The sequence below is a fragment of the Cotesia typhae genome, unplaced genomic scaffold (assembly GCF_013202065.1).
Source record: "Cotesia typhae breed Kobodo isofemale line unplaced genomic scaffold, CoteBio_Ctyphae contig_27, whole genome shotgun sequence".
In the NCBI taxonomy this organism is placed as follows: Eukaryota; Metazoa; Arthropoda; class Insecta; order Hymenoptera; family Braconidae; genus Cotesia; species Cotesia typhae.
Window position 1 is genome coordinate 1,873,498 of NW_027423733.1, and position 16,244 is coordinate 1,889,741.

The window sequence follows — 16,244 nt, forward strand, 5'->3', positions numbered from 1 at the left end:
CTTCACGGACTTAATCCCAAAATTTACTAAATTCACACGTGACAAAATAATTTTACAATATATAATATTTTCAATAATTAATTCTTAATATAAAATTGTTAATAATTTTCTAATTGTTTTATCAATTATAAAAAATTCGACACAAGTTGAAATACTCAAATTTTATTTTCTAGAACATTCGCTAGCTAAGTTTTATTTGACCTTGGGTATTGGAGTTTACTACGACACAAAAATGTACTGACGCTCGACCAAAATTCCATGAATAAAAGTTTGTCGATTATTTTCAAGTAACAAAAATTAATCAATTTTACTTAAATTAATTATTATAAAAATTATAACAATAAATTTAACGAATTCTTCGGATGTTAATTATTTAATTGATAATTTTTTTAGTTGTTAAATTTTTCCCCGCAAGGTCGATTGAGTGATTCTCGGGTATAAGCCCCCATGAAAATCACTAAATCCAAACTAGCAACTATTATTTATTAATAATCGTCGATTAAACGATCCAATTGATAAATAATTAGGAGAAGTAACTGGGTATTAGGTAAACCGCGGTCCACTTCGTTCCCACAGAGTATCCGGTCGATATCCGGTGACTTATCGATTTAGGGTAATTTTACCCTGTTACAACATATACACATAAATATTTACATATAAACAGTAAAATATACATATTTACATATTTATATACATACATATAAACATATTTACATATTTATATACATCATATTTCTATTTACAAACACTGTATACATATGTACAAACAATCAGAAAATAAATAATAATCGAATTCTGTACTTCAAATTTCTCGTTGCGCAACCTCTTTTGTTTTTTGGAACTTCACCCAAGCTTTGTGAAAAATGAAATTGACATTTTTCAAATGGTCTGTTTTGCCCTCTAAATGACTGTTGACTGCAGCACACCAATCAATCAGGAATCTCTTAATTATAAAGTAAATGGTCGTTTCATTGAGTTGATCTTGATGGTCTAAACAAGACGACCATTGCTTGGTAATCACGTTACGGTTCATAAGTTCTTCAACCCTCAATTTCAAAATTTTGCTGATTTTAGACTTGTAGCACTGAGTGACCATGAATTTTTCAATAGCTTCAAGTACTTGAAAGTACATGAGGTCAAAGGTGAGTTTGACGTAACGGAACCTGTCTTTCGCATAAAAGAAATTTTACAATTTCTACATTCAACAACTTTCATCAGTTGCTGACTTATCTCGTTATGACGAGATAATTGCTCAATGATGTTTGATTTTGGTTTTGTTGATTCAGCTTTAGAAAATAAAATACTGCTTTCGATAGTAGATGTTTCAGCAGAATCATCTATATCATTAGTATTAATTTCATCGCCATCATTATCAACACAATCAATATCAATTAAAAAGTTGTTGAACGTAGAAATTATATCTGAAAAATCGACACTCTCGGAATCATCATGTTCAGAACGATGTTCTGTGTTCCTATGGCGTACCTTGAATCTTCCTACTTTGTCGATTAGAAAACTCCTTAAGTGCGAGGTGATTAATCTACAAGACGGCTTCCTATTACAGCTTCTTTGCCTTAACCATCCAAAGGTACTTTCAAGATCGTCTTGATGAAAATTTCGGGGAGAGAACTCTTTAAACTCGTAACGAGATAAGATTTTTCATAGTTTAATGAAGCCCTCTACGTTCAGTTTCCAATTGTCAAGAGTAGGAACTGAAGCTTTACGTTTTGTATTTTTAGGATCAAGAAATTGCAACTGACCCAAAAAATACTTGCTGCGGGCCTAAAACTCATGATGAGGACTGTCAGCAGTAACGGTAGCTCGCAACGGGGCTGTAGTTTTTAGATGACGGGGTGAGCCATTCATAGAATCGAACAGGTCATTAAAAAAGTTCAGAATCTCAGCTGTAAATAATGATTTGTGATCCAGATACACTTGTCCTTCTGTTGTTTCAATAGGATCTGTAACCAAACAAATTATTAATTAACAATTTAAAAGAAATTATTGTAGTAAATTATCAATATATATATATATATATATATATATATATATATATATATATATATATATATATATAAACGTGTTACAGATATTCAAATAAGAATGCCATGCGCAAGAAACCACAAACAAGAGCGCATGCGTTAAAATAACGAAAAGTTTAGCTATGTGTATTTGATTGGAAGGTATGAAAGAGAGTAGGGAGAAACTCAGCGCGTAACAGGTTTTTAAAATCGTTTGAAAATTAATATCAGCCATTTCACGTTATCATGTAACTTTAAGAAAAAAAAAGAAATATAAAAAATGATTATTTCTAGCACAAAACAAATGAAAATTTACCTGGAGAATCAACTACACTTTTGATCAAATTTGCCACGGTTCGACTCATTATTTGAGCAGCAGGACGTACTCTCATTTCTTTAATTTTTTTCACATAAATATGCTCATCAGTCACCTTCGTGACTCGAGAACCAGTTGTACGGTGTTTATCAACTCTATATGCTTGCTCGACATCATTCCATTGAGCGTAGTGAGTCGCTGACATATCTACGTTGATATATTGAAATAAATTGAAGAATTCACGCTGCGCTTTAGCGTTGTGCACATACTCCAATTTTTTGGTCAATAAATTGTTTCGAGAACCCTTTGTCAGATGAGGACTGCCGAACAACGGAACAATTTCCAAACCACGCCATAGAATTGTATTATCTGGAAAGAATGAGTGATATTTGAAAAATTATATATCATTGTAGAAGAGAATAACAAACAATGAAGTTCGTATAGAAAAAAGTATACTTGAATTTTTTACCTGGATTTTGTTTCTGTTGGAACCTTAATCTGTTAGACTGTAAAATTAAGTCTTTTATAGCCTTAACATTATTGGTTCCCTGGTCGCAAACCGTCGCCACGGGAACTAGTCCACAATTGATTCCTTTATCAAATACAAATTTGATATTCCTAATCAATTCGGGAGGACTAGTTTGACCTTCACAAAATCCATGATAGATAGGGACGAATCAATCTTCGCGATTTGCCAAATGAGCCGCAACCACAATGACGTGATCGGCAAATTTAATTATCCTCTTGTATCCAAAATCTTCGAATCTACTAATTTCATCCTTTAGATGATCGTAATCCAAATGCGGTGCCGTTGCCGCTTCATCCCAAATTATTGTTACGTATCTATCCAATGAAGATGCCAGACGTTCACCTTCATTACGCAGGTGACGTGCAATAACTGGGGCTATTCCTGTATCGAAGTTCATCCTGTCAAGAACTTTTTTCAAAGTTCCAGGACTAGGAAGAACAAACAGATCGGATAAAAGCTTATAAGCCGTTGGAGACCGTTCGTGTATGATCAATGACAACAGCTTTTGCGGTGTTGAAAAACGTCTAGCCTAAAAAAGTAAAAGAAATTAGCAAATGTAAAATTTTACGAGAAACAATCTATACAGAAAAAAAAATTTCTTGCTCCAAACAAATTTTGAAGCAGACTGAAGTTATTTTGCAGCAAGAAAATTTGCCCTTGAGTCAAGATTTTTTTCTTTCTATATAAGAATTTATATAATTGAAGTAATCGTGAGCTTTACGTGTGGATTTTTCCCAGTAGTTTCGAACTGCATTTGGATAAAAATATTCTGAATCGCTGAAAGCGATAACGATTTTTTTAATCATTTGACTTCTTTACATTTTTTTTTGTATTTACATATTACAACTGAAGTTTTAATTTTTTGCACACGGAGAGCTTCAGTTAAGCTCGCGATTTTAAGCTGATAAGCTGAGCTGTTATCTATTAACAATTATATTATTATTATTATTATTATTATTTTGTTATTAAATGCTCAGGGGGGTTATCCCCGGAGTCCGATTCTCCGAGGGCCCAGCCTGAGCTCCATCCGTTACTGCTGGACCACTCCGCACAACAAGGCGGTTAGTGATCACAGCAGGCCAAAGTCATTTCCCTTAAGAGACGGAGAGAACCAAGTAAAACAGCCTTCTGCATCCTAACTGCCAAGAACTCAGCTTTTGATGAGCAAGCTGGAACTTTGGCAAGTGAGGATACAAAAGACTGTTTCATCCCTCCTAGGACGCCAACAATCAGGACGACAAGCTTGACACGGTAACCTGGGTAAAGTTTGCCAATTTCAAACAGGAGATCCTGATATATTTGTCTTTTGTGCTCTTCTTTGGCTGAGATGTTGTATTCAGCCGGGGCCGAGAACTCAATGACATAAATGTCACGAGTGGCCTTGTCGAAGAGCACAATATCAGGTTTGTTGTGATCTATCCGCCGGGTTGTTGCAAATGGCATGTTCCAATAAATTTTGCAACTGTCATTCTCAACAACCTGGGGAATATCTCCTGGCAAATAAGGCAGCACTGGTGTCACGTCAATACCGTAGCAATGACGAAGATAGTAGTACAGTACTCTCAGGGCAGCATTGTGACGCTGGATATATATATGCACCTCTCGCCAGCACAGGACATGCCGACAAAAGGTGCATAAGCGTCTCCGGATGTTGTCTACACCTCCTACAGGAAATGACCGGAAGCTGCACCTGGAGCACCTTGCTACGGTACTCAAGAGTGTTAATGACACCATCTTGGCAGGCAAATATGAACCCTTCAGTCTCGGACATCAGGCCAGCTGACTTTAAGAAGGAAAACGTCAGCTGGGTGGACAAGCCATGATCACGCACGTGTTTAAAGAACACGCTGTGCATGGACTTGTCCATCAGTTCACCAAGGAGTAGTTTTTCCTCGGCATTCCTGATGACGCTCTTAAATTCCTCCTTTTGGAGTTCCATAAGAGCGTTTATTTCTCCAAGACCAAGGGTTCTTGCCGCATATATTGCTGCCTTATACAAGAATGACCCCTTATGCGCATTTTCATGTTTATGTACAATTTGCATAAGAAAGTCATCCTCGTCTGCAGTGAAATTGACAACTTCGTGAGTTAAACCCAGGACCAAACGGTCGTGAAGCCGCTCCAAACTCTGCAAACCTCTCCCACCGATGGACCGGGAGAGGTATAATCGGGCGACTGATGAATTGGGGTGCATGCTCCGATTCATATTAATGATCTTACGGGTTTTGATGTCGAGATCTCGTAAATCCTTTCGGGTCCATTTCAGGACACCGAAAGAGTATAGTAAGACTGGGACAGCGAGCATGTTAGTAGCTGAGACTTTGTTTTTGCCGGAAAGTTCGGAGGACCAAATTTTCCGGAGTCTCCTAACATACTCGCTCTGGAGAGTTGTTCGGACTTCAGAGACCGCATGCATGCGGTGCTCTTCCATTCCTAGATATCTATACAACTCCCCGGCGTCTAATTGGCTTAAGACGCTCCCATCCACTAATTCGACATCATCACCAGTATCAGAGCACTTACCCCTCGCCAGATGTACGACCGCACACTTGTCCAACCCAAAAGACATTCCGACATCTCGTGTGTACTCTGCTACGATGTTGAGGGCCGCTTGTAGATGATCTTTATCAGCGCTATACAACTTCAGATCATCCATGTAAAGCAGATGGGTAATCGAATAGTTTCGATCACCCGGAGGCCCCACAGAGTACCCATGAGTTTTACGGAGAACAACAGATATAGGCAGCAGTGAAATGCAAAACAGCAGAGGGCTCAAGGAATCGCCTTGGAAGACCCCTCGTTTGTACTCTACAACTCCGGTTACGTGCAATGCGTTTCCACTTCCAATGTGAAATCGCGTTCGCCAGAGCTGCATTGTACGCCGAATACATTCCACTATTTCGGGATTGACTCCCAGGCATTTGAGTAGATATAAAATCAACTCATGTGGAGTTGAGTCAAATGCCTTGCGATAGTCAATCCAAGCCATTGACAGGTTGCGTTGATAGTAGATCGCATCTTGTAAGACGCATCGATCCACTATCAGGTTCTCCTTGCAACCTGACAGGCCTCTTTACTGCCACGTTGTTCATATATCTGTTGCCATACAGGCTCTATCTGCTGCAAGATACGGTTATTTAAAATTTTTGTAAAAATTTTATAAACCGCATTCAAGCAGGTGATAGGCCTGAAATTCTTAGGGTCAGACAAGTCACCTTTTTAGGTATCAGTACGGTTCGCCCTTCTACAAGCCAGTCCGGAATCGGATCGTCAGCTCTAATGTATGATGTAAATATGCGGGCCAGATGGAGGTGGGTAGAAGTAAACTTCTTCCACCAAAAGACATTAATGCCGTCTGGTACCGGGGCAGCCCAATTTTTGCTGCCATTTAGAGCTGAACGAACTTCATCCACACTGACTGCAGGGCTCTCTTCATCAGCATTCTGTCGACGGTGTTCCCGACAGAATACTTTGAAGTCGTGCAGAGCTGGAGTGTTGGCGTTCTCGTTTGGTTGATCTCCATACAACTCAGTCCAAAAGCTTCCACCCGCTCAGGTGTTGGATAATTCCCGGTAACATCGGTCTTTGGTGTCAGAAACCGTGAAGGGCTGGATCGAAACAACGAGTTGTCGACCAACCGCTTCAGCCTTTTCTCTAATGACTTTTTAGCAGCCACTAGAGCCCGCAATTTATTAAGACACTCTTCCTTGATGACATGAAGAGTACTCTTGTTCAGTGTGTGATGACGCCACCGAAGTTCAGCAGCAATGCGCCGAATTCGGGGCGTGTATGGTGTTTGAGTTGTGTCGTACTCAATCACACACTGAATGCGGGAGACCTGTTTCCGGGACATGTCAATTTTCAAGCCAAGTTGTGAGATGCGCTGTTTCAACCTTGCCTCGATCGAGAGACATTGTCTCTCTCTCGGAAAAGCCGAAACTGCTGCACCATACACAACCTGGCTCACAGTGAGCAGGGTGGAATCCTCCAGGATGTTTGCACGGAGATCTTCGTTTACCGCGTCAAGCTGTTGTTGGGAGTAAGTTATCTTTTTAGATATACTTACTTGCCGTCCTACAAAGGGATTGTTGTTGTCCAAGGAGGAACGGCGTCGCTCTTGGTGTAGTTGCGCCGGAAAGGAAAGTCTATTAGACTGCCTTCTATCCGGCACAAGCGATCTTCTATTTCGCCGAAGATGAGCGGCATTATTATTATTATTATTATTATTATTATTATTATTATTATTATTATTATTATTATTATTTGTTATTAATTGCTCAGGGGGGTTTTCCCCGGAGTCCGACTCACCGTGGGCCCAGCCTGAGCGCCATCCATTACTGCTGCACCACTCCGCACAACAAGGCGGTTAGTGAGTGCAGCAGGCCAAATTCATTTGCCTAAGTAGACGCAGGGATCCCAAAATGACAGCCTTTTGCATCCGCACTGCTAGAGACACGGCTGCTGAACTGCAAGCCGGTATCTTCGCAAGTGAAGACACAAAAGACTGTTTCATCCCTCCAAGGACGCCGACAACCAAAACGACGAGCTTGACACGGTAACCTGGATAGAGTTTGCTAATTTCAAACCGGAGATCCTGATATATTTGGTGTTTGTGCTCTTCTTTGGCCGAGATATTGTATTCGGCTGGGGCCGAAAACTCAATGACATAAATGTCACGAGTAGCCTTATCGAAGAGCACAATATCAGGTTTGTTGTGGTCAATCCGCCGGGTTGTTGCGAATGGTATGTTCCAATAAATTTTAGAACTGTCATTCTCAACAACCTGCGGAATATCTCCTGGCAGATAAGGCAGCACTGGTGTCTCATCGATACCGTAGCTATATCTGAGATGATAATAGAGTACTCGCAGGGCAGCATTGTGACGCTGTATGTAGGCACCTCTTGCCAGCACAGGACATGCCGACAAAAGGTGCATCAGCGTCTCCGGATGTTGTTTACACGTCCGACAGGACGTGTCCGGAAGCTGCGCCTGGAGCACCTTGCTACGGTATTCGAGAGTGTTGATAACACCATCTTGGCAGGCAAATATAAACCCTTCGGTCTCGGAAATCAGGCCAGCTGACTTCAAGAAGGAGAATGTCAGCTGGGTGGACAAGCCATGGTCACGGACGTGTTTGAAATACACGCTGTGCATGGACTTGTCCATGTGTTCACCGAGGAGTTTTTTCTCCTCGGCTATCCTGACGACGCTCTTGAACTCCTTTTTCGGGAGTTCAATGAGAGCGTTTATTTCTCCGAGACCTAAGGTATTTGCCGCGTAGATTGCTGCCTTATACAAGAACGATCCCTTCCGCGTATTTTCATGACTATGAACAAATTGCATCAGGAAGTCGTCCTCGTCTGCTGTGAAATTGGCAACCTCGTATGTTAAACCCAGAACCAAACGATCGTGAAGCCGCTCCAAGCTCTGCAATCCTCTCCCTCCGATGTTCCGTGCGAGGTACATCCTGGCGACTGATGAGTTAGGGTGCATGCTCTGATTCATATTGATGACTTTATGGGTTTTGATATCGAGATCTTTCAACTCATTTCGAGGCCATTTCAGAACCCCAAAAGAGTAAAGTAAGACCGGGACAGCGAGCATGTTAGTAGCTGAGACTTTGTTCTTGCCGGAAAGTTCTGATGACCAGATCTTCCGGAGTCTCCTAACATACTCGCTGCGAAGAGTTGTTCGGACTTCAGAGACGGCATGCATTCGCCGCTCTTCAATCCCTAGATATCTGTACAACTCTCCGGCGTCTAATTCTCTTAAGGCGCTCCCATCCACTAATTCGACATTTCCACCCGTATCAGAGCACTTACCCTTCGCCAGGTGTACGACCGCACACTTGTCCAACCCAAAAGACATTCCGACATCTCGTGTGTACTCTGCTACGATGTTGAGGGCCGATTGTAGATGATCTTTGTTGGCACTGTATATCTTTAGATCATCCATAAACAGTTGGTGAGTGATCGAGTATACTCGATCACTCGGTGGCCCTGCAGAGTACCCACGAGTTTGTCGGAGGGCAACAGATATTGGCAGCAGTGAGATGCAAAACAACAGAGGGCTCAGAGAATCTCCCTAAAAGACGCCTCTCTTGTACTGAACAGCTCCGGTTACGTGCAATGCATTTCCACTTCCTATGTGAAAACGCGTTCGCCAGAGCTGCATCGTACGTTGTATGCATCCCACTGTTTGGCGATTGATTCCGAGGTATTTGAGCAGATAGAGAATCAATTCATGTGAAGTTGAGTCAAATGCCTTACGGTAGTCAATCCAGGCCATGGACAGGTTGCGTTGGTAGTAGATTGCGTCTTGAATGACGCATCTATCTACCAACAATTTGATCTTGCAACCTGACACGCCCTGTTTACTGCCACGTTGTTCGTATATCTGTTGCCACACAGGCTCTATCTCTTGCAAGATACGGTTATTTAAGATTTTTGTAAAAATCTTGTAAACCGCATTCAAGCAAGTGATAGGCCTGTAGTTCTTCGGGTCGGACAAGTCACCCTTTTTAGGGATGAGTACGGTCGCCCTTCTACCAGCCAGTCTGGAATTGGTTCGTCGCCCTGAATGTATGATGTAAAAATCCGGGCCAGATGAGCATGTGTAGAAAAAAATTTCTTCCACCAGAAGATGTTTATGCCATCTGGACCCGGGGCAGCCCAGTTCTTGCTGCCATTCAGGGCTTTACGAACTTCTTCCACACTGACTGCAGGGCTCTCTTCGGCGATATCCTGCCGTCGGTGTTCTCGACAGAATGCCTCGAAGTCGTGCAGAGCTGGAGTATCCGGGTTCACGTTTGGTTGATCTCCGTACAATTTACTCCAAAAGACTTCCACTCGCTCAGATGATGGATAATTCTCGGGAACAGTGGTCTTAGGTGACAGAAAGCGTGAAGGGTTGGATCGAAACAAAGAGTTGTCGATCAACCGCTTCAGCCTTTTCTCTAGTGACTTTTTGGAAGCCACCAAAGCCCGCAACCTGTTAAGAGACTCTTCTTCGATGACAAGAAGAGTACTCTTATTCAGTGTGTGATGTCGCCTTCGAAGTTCTGCCGCCAGGCGACGAACTTTTGGCGTGTATGGTCTTTGAGTACTAACATACTCTATCACACACTGAATGCGGGAGACTTGTTTCCGAGAAATGTCAATTTTGTGTCCAAGTTGAGCGATGCGCAGCTTCAACTTCGCCTCGAAGGAGAGAGAATGTCTTCTCTCTATCGGCAGAAGCCGCGGCACCGTAGACAACTTGGTTGACAGTGAGCAGAGTGGAGTCCTCTTGAAGCAGTGTGGGGAGATCTTCGTTCACCGTGTCGAGCTGTTGTTTTGAGTGAGACATCTTTTTGGAGATGCTCACTTGTCGACCAGTAAAGAGGTTGTCGTTGTCCTCGGAGGAACAGCGCCGTTCTTGGTGTAGCGGTGCTGGAAATGAAGGCCGATTAGACAGCCTTCTATTTGGCAGCAGCGATCGTCGATTATGCCGAAGGTATGAGGCGTAATTACGCAGGTGTTTGGGCGTAAAATGTCTGTGCTCCGGATGCATGCCACACCAAAGTGTGTGCATCCGGGCCATATACCCTGATACCTCCGGCTCGCTGTTCTGCCAGCACACCAAGAGATCGGCGCGAAGCTCCTCCGTCCATTTAATCCTATAAGCGCCGGGGTCGTCATAAGTCATCGGGTCCGGTGTGCTCCTCCCACCTGATGACTGGTCCTCATCCGAAGAGGACCGGTTGTGGGGAGCACTTCTGAGATTATACTGTTTTGGAACTCAGATATTACGGTGCAACGGGTAGTTGGCCCGTTGCACCGGTTACGTTGTTAGCCTACAGACCAGATGTTACGGTCTGCGTTTCCCGCGGTGCACCACTAGGAGGCCACGTAACAAGCACCGCTTATTATTATTATTATTATTATTATTATTTTGTTATTGAATGCTCAGGGGGGTTATCCCCGGAGTCCGATTCTCCGAGGGCCCAGTCTGAGCTCCATCCGTTACTGCTGGACCACTCCGCACAAGAAGGCGGTTAGTGATCACAGCAGGCCAAAGTCATTTCCCTTAAGAGACGAAGAGAACCAAGTATAACAGCCTTCTGCATCCTAACTGCCAAGAACTCAGCTTTTGATGAGCAAGCTGGAACTTTGGCAAGTGAGGATACAAAAGACTGTTTCATCCCTCCTAGGACGCCAATAATCAGGACGACAAGCTTGACACGGTAACCTGGGTAAAGTTTGCCAATTTCAAACAGGAAATCCTGATATATTGTCTTTTGTGCTCTTCTTTGGCTGAGATGTTGTATTCAGTCTGGGCCGAGAACTCAATGACATAAATGTCATGAGTGGCCTTGTCGAAGAGCACAATATCAGGTATGTTGTGATCTATTCGCCGGGTTGTTGCAAATGACATGTTCCAATAAATTTTGCAACTGTCATTCTCAACAACCTGGGGAATATCTCCTGGCAAATAAGGCAGCACTGGTGTCACGTCAATACCGTAGCAATGACGAAGATAGTATCACAGTACTCTCAGGGCAGCATTGTGACGCTGGATATATATATGCACCTCTCGCCAGCACAGGACATGCCGACAAAAGGTGCATAAGCGTCTCCGGATGTTGTCTACACCTCCTACAGGAAATGACCGGAAGCTGCACCTGGAGCACCTTGCTACGGTACTCAAGAGTGTTAATGACACCATCTTGGCAGGCAAATATGAACCCTTCAGTCTCGGACATCAGGCCAGCTGACTTTAAGAAGGAAAACGTCAGCTGGGTGGACAAGCCATGATCACGCACGTGTTTAAAGAACACGCTGTGCATGGACTTGTCCATCAGTTCACCAAGGAGTAGTTTTTCCTCGGCATTCCTGATGACGCTCTTAAATTCCTCCTTTTGGAGTTCCATAAGAGCGTTTATTTCTCCAAGACCAAGGGTTCTTGCCGCAAATATTGCTGCCTTATACAAGAATGACCCCTTATGCGCATTTTCATGTTTATGTACAATTTGCATAAGAAAGTCATCCTCGTCTGCAGTGAAATTGACAACTTCGTGTGTTAAACCCAGGACCAAACGGTCGTGAAGCCACTCCAAACTCTGTAAACCTCTCCCACCGATGGACCGGGAGAGGTATAATCTGGCGACTGATGAATTGGGGTGCATGCTCCGATTCATATTAATGGTCTTACGGGTTTTGATGTCAAGATCTCGTAAATCCTTTCGGGCCCATTTCAGGTCACCGAAAGAGGATAGTAAGACTGGGACAGCGAGCATATTAGTAGCTAAGACTTTATTTTTGCCGGAAAGTTCGGAGGACCAAATTTTCCGGAGTCTCCTAACATACTCGCTCTGGAGAGTTGCTCTGACTTCAGAGACCGCATGCATACGGTGCTCTTCCATTCCTAGGTATTTATACATCTCTCCGGCGTCTAATTGTCTTAAGACGCTCCCATCTACTAACTCAACATCATCCCCCGTATTAGAGCACTTACCCCTCATCAGATGTACGACCGCACACTTTTTTTGTATTATACTTAATGTTTATAGACAAAATTATTTATTCTATAAAATAAAAAAAAAAATTATCATGTAACGGGGTATCGAACCCCCAATTCAAAATGGAAGTCCAACGCCCAACCGACATGGCCGGAGCGCCTGACGGGACCCTAAAGCAGTGATATACATATAAACTGCATTTGGAGAATTTTGTAAGTTACCTTTGCCAATATTATTTGACTGAATAACTTGTTTGTTTTTGTGAATTCTTAATTTATTTATTGAAAAAAGTAAATAATAATAGTGATACATAATAATTAAGAAAAAAAAAAAAATACTGCCGAACGATGAATTTGAAGCTGAATTTTTTCAGTCAAGGAACTTTATTTGATGGGCTATATACAAGGTATACTATGATGAGGCTACACTGTACATATTTTCTAGGGTGCATGTTGCGCCACCATGGTTAAAATACCTTATCCCGAAACTAATCTATTACAATTCCCTCCACTCGAGTGCGGACTCCCTGATTGAGACAAAGCAAAAAGTATTGAAAAGTATTGGTTTTCTAGTCAATCCGATACTTTTCAATATTTTTTCCTTTGTCTCAATACTTTTTTTTATTCAAGGTCACCAGGGATAATTTAATTTTTGAGTAAATTTCAAGTTTTTCACCGGAATTATTTTGTAACTTTTTTTGGGCTAGACTAGGCGAATAATCATTTGGTACTTTTTTGTAGAGAATATTTTGCTCTATAATTAACACCTGAGACTTAAGCTTTTATAGGTCATTAGAAAGAAATGACAGTGAAAACCCACATTTTTCAGTAAATTTTAAATTTATGACCGTAATTATTTTGTAACTTGTGTTGGGTATTCCTAGGCAAAAAATCATCTGCTATTTTTTCTTGGAGAATATGTTTTTCTAATTTTAACCTCATATAGGCCAGCATAATAAAATCACCATGGAAAACTTAATTTTTTAGTAAATTTCAAGTTTTTCACCAAAATTATTTTGTAACTTTTTTTGGGCTAGTATAGGCAAAAAATTAGTCGATACTTTTTCGAACAAATTATTTTGTTCTATTAGTACCACCCTAAAGTTAAGGTCTCATAGATCAGCAGAAAAAATGACAGTGAAAAGATTCATTTTTTAATAAATTTCACGTTTCTGACTGATATTATTTTGTAACTTTTTTTGGGTAAGACTAGGCAAAAAATTATATGATACTTTTTCGTAGAGAATATTTTTTTTTATAATTACCACCCTCGACTTAACCTCATATAGGTCACCATAAAAAAATCGCCATGGAAAACTTAATTTTTTGTAAATTTCAAGTTCTTGACTGAGATCATTTTGTAAATTTCTTTGGGCTTAACGAGGTAAAAAATCATTCGATACTTTTTTGGAGAGATTATTTTGTTCTATAATTACCACCTAAGAGTTCAGGTTAAATAGGTCAGTAGAAAAAAATGATATTGAAAAACCCTATTTTTTAGTAAATTTCAATTTTTTGACCGAAATTATTTTTTAACTTTTTTTAGGCTTGTCTGAGCAAAAATTACTTCTAGATTTTCTTAGAGAGAATATGTTTTTCCATATTTACCAGTAAAAAGTTGAGCCTAAAAGAAAAAGTGTAAAAACAAATTAAAATTATGTTTCTTGTAAATTAATTATTTTGACCAAGATCATTTTGTAATTTTTTTTGGGTATGACTAGACGTAAAATACATCCATACTTTTTTGAACAGAATGTTTTTCTCGACTCTGATTAAAAAAAGTATTGAGAACAATAGAAACGGAATTGGAAAGAATTCGATTCATTGTAAAAATAATTATTTTCAATTCCGTTTCCATTGTTCTCAATACTTTTTTTAACCAGGGTACAATTGCTAGCTATGAGTTAAGCTTCAATCAGTCAACCAAATGGTATGACCATTTCAAACCTTATTTTTCCGGAAAATTGAAGTTCTTGACCGAGATCATTCAGTAAATTATTTTGAGCTTGCGTGGGGAAAAATAACTTTATGCTATTTTGTAGCGAGTATTTCTTTCTATAATTACCGAAATAAATTGAGCCTAAAACAAAAAGTTTAAAAAACTTAAAATTCAATCATCCAGTAAAATACACGTTTTTAAATTAAAGTTTTTCACATTAGTTTTGTCCTCGATGTCAGGTTGTGTTTTTTATGCCCACGTGTTCTGTTGCCAACCTCACTTTCATTTTGACACATTCTATGTTTAAAATATAGTATTAGTTTAAGCCCTTGAACTCGCTCGCGATCGTCATTATTATTTGCTTGTGATTATTATTTTAGATTTGCTTTATTTTTAAGTTTAATTGTTGGCCCCAACTTCCAGGCCCTGCTTATGATGGTGACAAAAGTATAATATATTATCGGAATTTCTCAAATGTTTTTTCTTCATTTTAGGGAATACTAATTCAATCGATGTCATTATTACTGTAATTCTCGATGACGTTAATGATCAAGTTCCGAAATTACCAGATTTGGAAAACCCGATTGCTAAAATAAGCGAAATTACGAAAGAAGTAAGATTAAAAGTATACTTTCAAATAGTTTTACTCAAAGTTGTATATTTTATCATAATTAGAAATATTATGTACTGTTTTTTACGGAAAATCAATTTTTTCTGCGTTCATTGTTAACGCTTAGTTCATATATTATTTGCAGTTTCAAATCTTGAATAATACTTAAGTATACAAGAATATTCAATAAAATATTTTGTAAATACAGTACCTCGATAACTCAAATCTCAACGACTGAAATATCTTCATATTTCTATGGATCATTATGCAGATGTTGTAGTAAAATATATACTGTAAGGAACCACTGACAATTCAATTGTATGTAAATTTGAAAAGTTCGAAAAAATCTAAGCCATCTATTTATAGAAACAAGATTAGTAAATTTTAGTCCAAGATTGTGGTAAATGTCATTACAACTACGAATAATAAGTTCGAAAAAAAAATAACTAAACTGTGACCAGTTAATTTTGACACATAATCAAAATTAACTGGTTACAGAAGTTAAATTTGCTCCAATCGTCTGGATTACATTACTATATATGTTGCTTATTCTACCCGGGAACAAATTGGCGGGATCAGCGGCTGGTCCACCTCGCAGGTTTTGATCAGTGTGCTAGCCTCCAGTAATATTTTTCCAAAAATTTCAATTTTTCAAATAAATTCCTTGATAGTTGGTCTGTAAAATTCTGATTTGATAAATATTACAAATGGAGCTCTGCCGCCAGTCCAAAGGCCTAACAACGGAAATTTCTACTTGAAAATTTTCAATATAAAAATGAATCGCTCTGATCCTATCACGTAAAGCTTCGTGAAAAATAAATACTTACTATGTACTCCCCGCCTTTATTAATCCCGCAATATCCCTCATGACAAAAATTTTTCAGCTATAATTTCTCATTCCGAAAATTTCTTATCTCAATATTTTCTCACACACTACAAATTTAACACAATGATATGAATGCGGGTTTATTCGACATTAGATCAATGCAAACACGGGTAATCGTGTTGCGCCGTTTCAACATGGTTTTTGTGTGTTGATTCGACATTAGACTGTCACGATCGACAGTTAATCTTTATTATGTAATTGTTGTTTTAAAGATAACAAAAGGAGTGTTTACCTTCTTTTATTACCGTGTACCTGAATATCTCGAGCGGTAAAGATATTGAAACGGAATGCGACTCTTTTGAAAAAGCCCACGCGTTCTCTTTGGTCACCCCTAAATTTATTTAGGGCGCCACGGGATTTTTAGACACAGTATCCAGAAACTGGACCAGAGCATGGAGTAAGTTCTACAGGATCGTGAGAGATTGCTGGGAAGAAAACAGAAAT

The 16,244-nt window shown here is 40.0% G+C and overlaps 2 protein-coding genes across 12 annotated transcripts in view; one reads left to right on the top strand and one right to left on the bottom strand.

Annotated features, from left to right (window-relative positions):
* Positions 1-16,244, top strand: part of LOC141525717 (cadherin-AgCad1-like) — a 313,469-nt gene that overhangs the window by 78,782 nt on the left and 218,443 nt on the right. For all 11 annotated transcript variants that reach the window (XR_012478887.1, XM_074240289.1, XM_074240280.1 and 8 more), the window contains one exon: positions 14,799-14,917. Coding sequence is in view for 10 of the 11 variants with exons in the window: in XM_074240289.1 (XP_074096390.1) it covers positions 14,799-14,917 (119 nt within the window). In the remaining variant the exon portion in view is untranslated. The remainder of the gene's footprint in view (positions 1-14,798; positions 14,918-16,244) is intronic.
* Positions 2,815-3,660, bottom strand: LOC141525831 (uncharacterized). The gene is made up of 2 exons (XM_074240480.1): positions 3,588-3,660; positions 2,815-3,395 (listed from the first exon to the last, which is right to left on the bottom strand). The coding sequence occupies exons 1-2, from the start codon at positions 3,618-3,620 to the stop codon at positions 3,015-3,017; spliced, it is 414 nt and encodes a 137-aa protein (XP_074096581.1). The 5' UTR covers positions 3,621-3,660; the 3' UTR covers positions 2,815-3,014.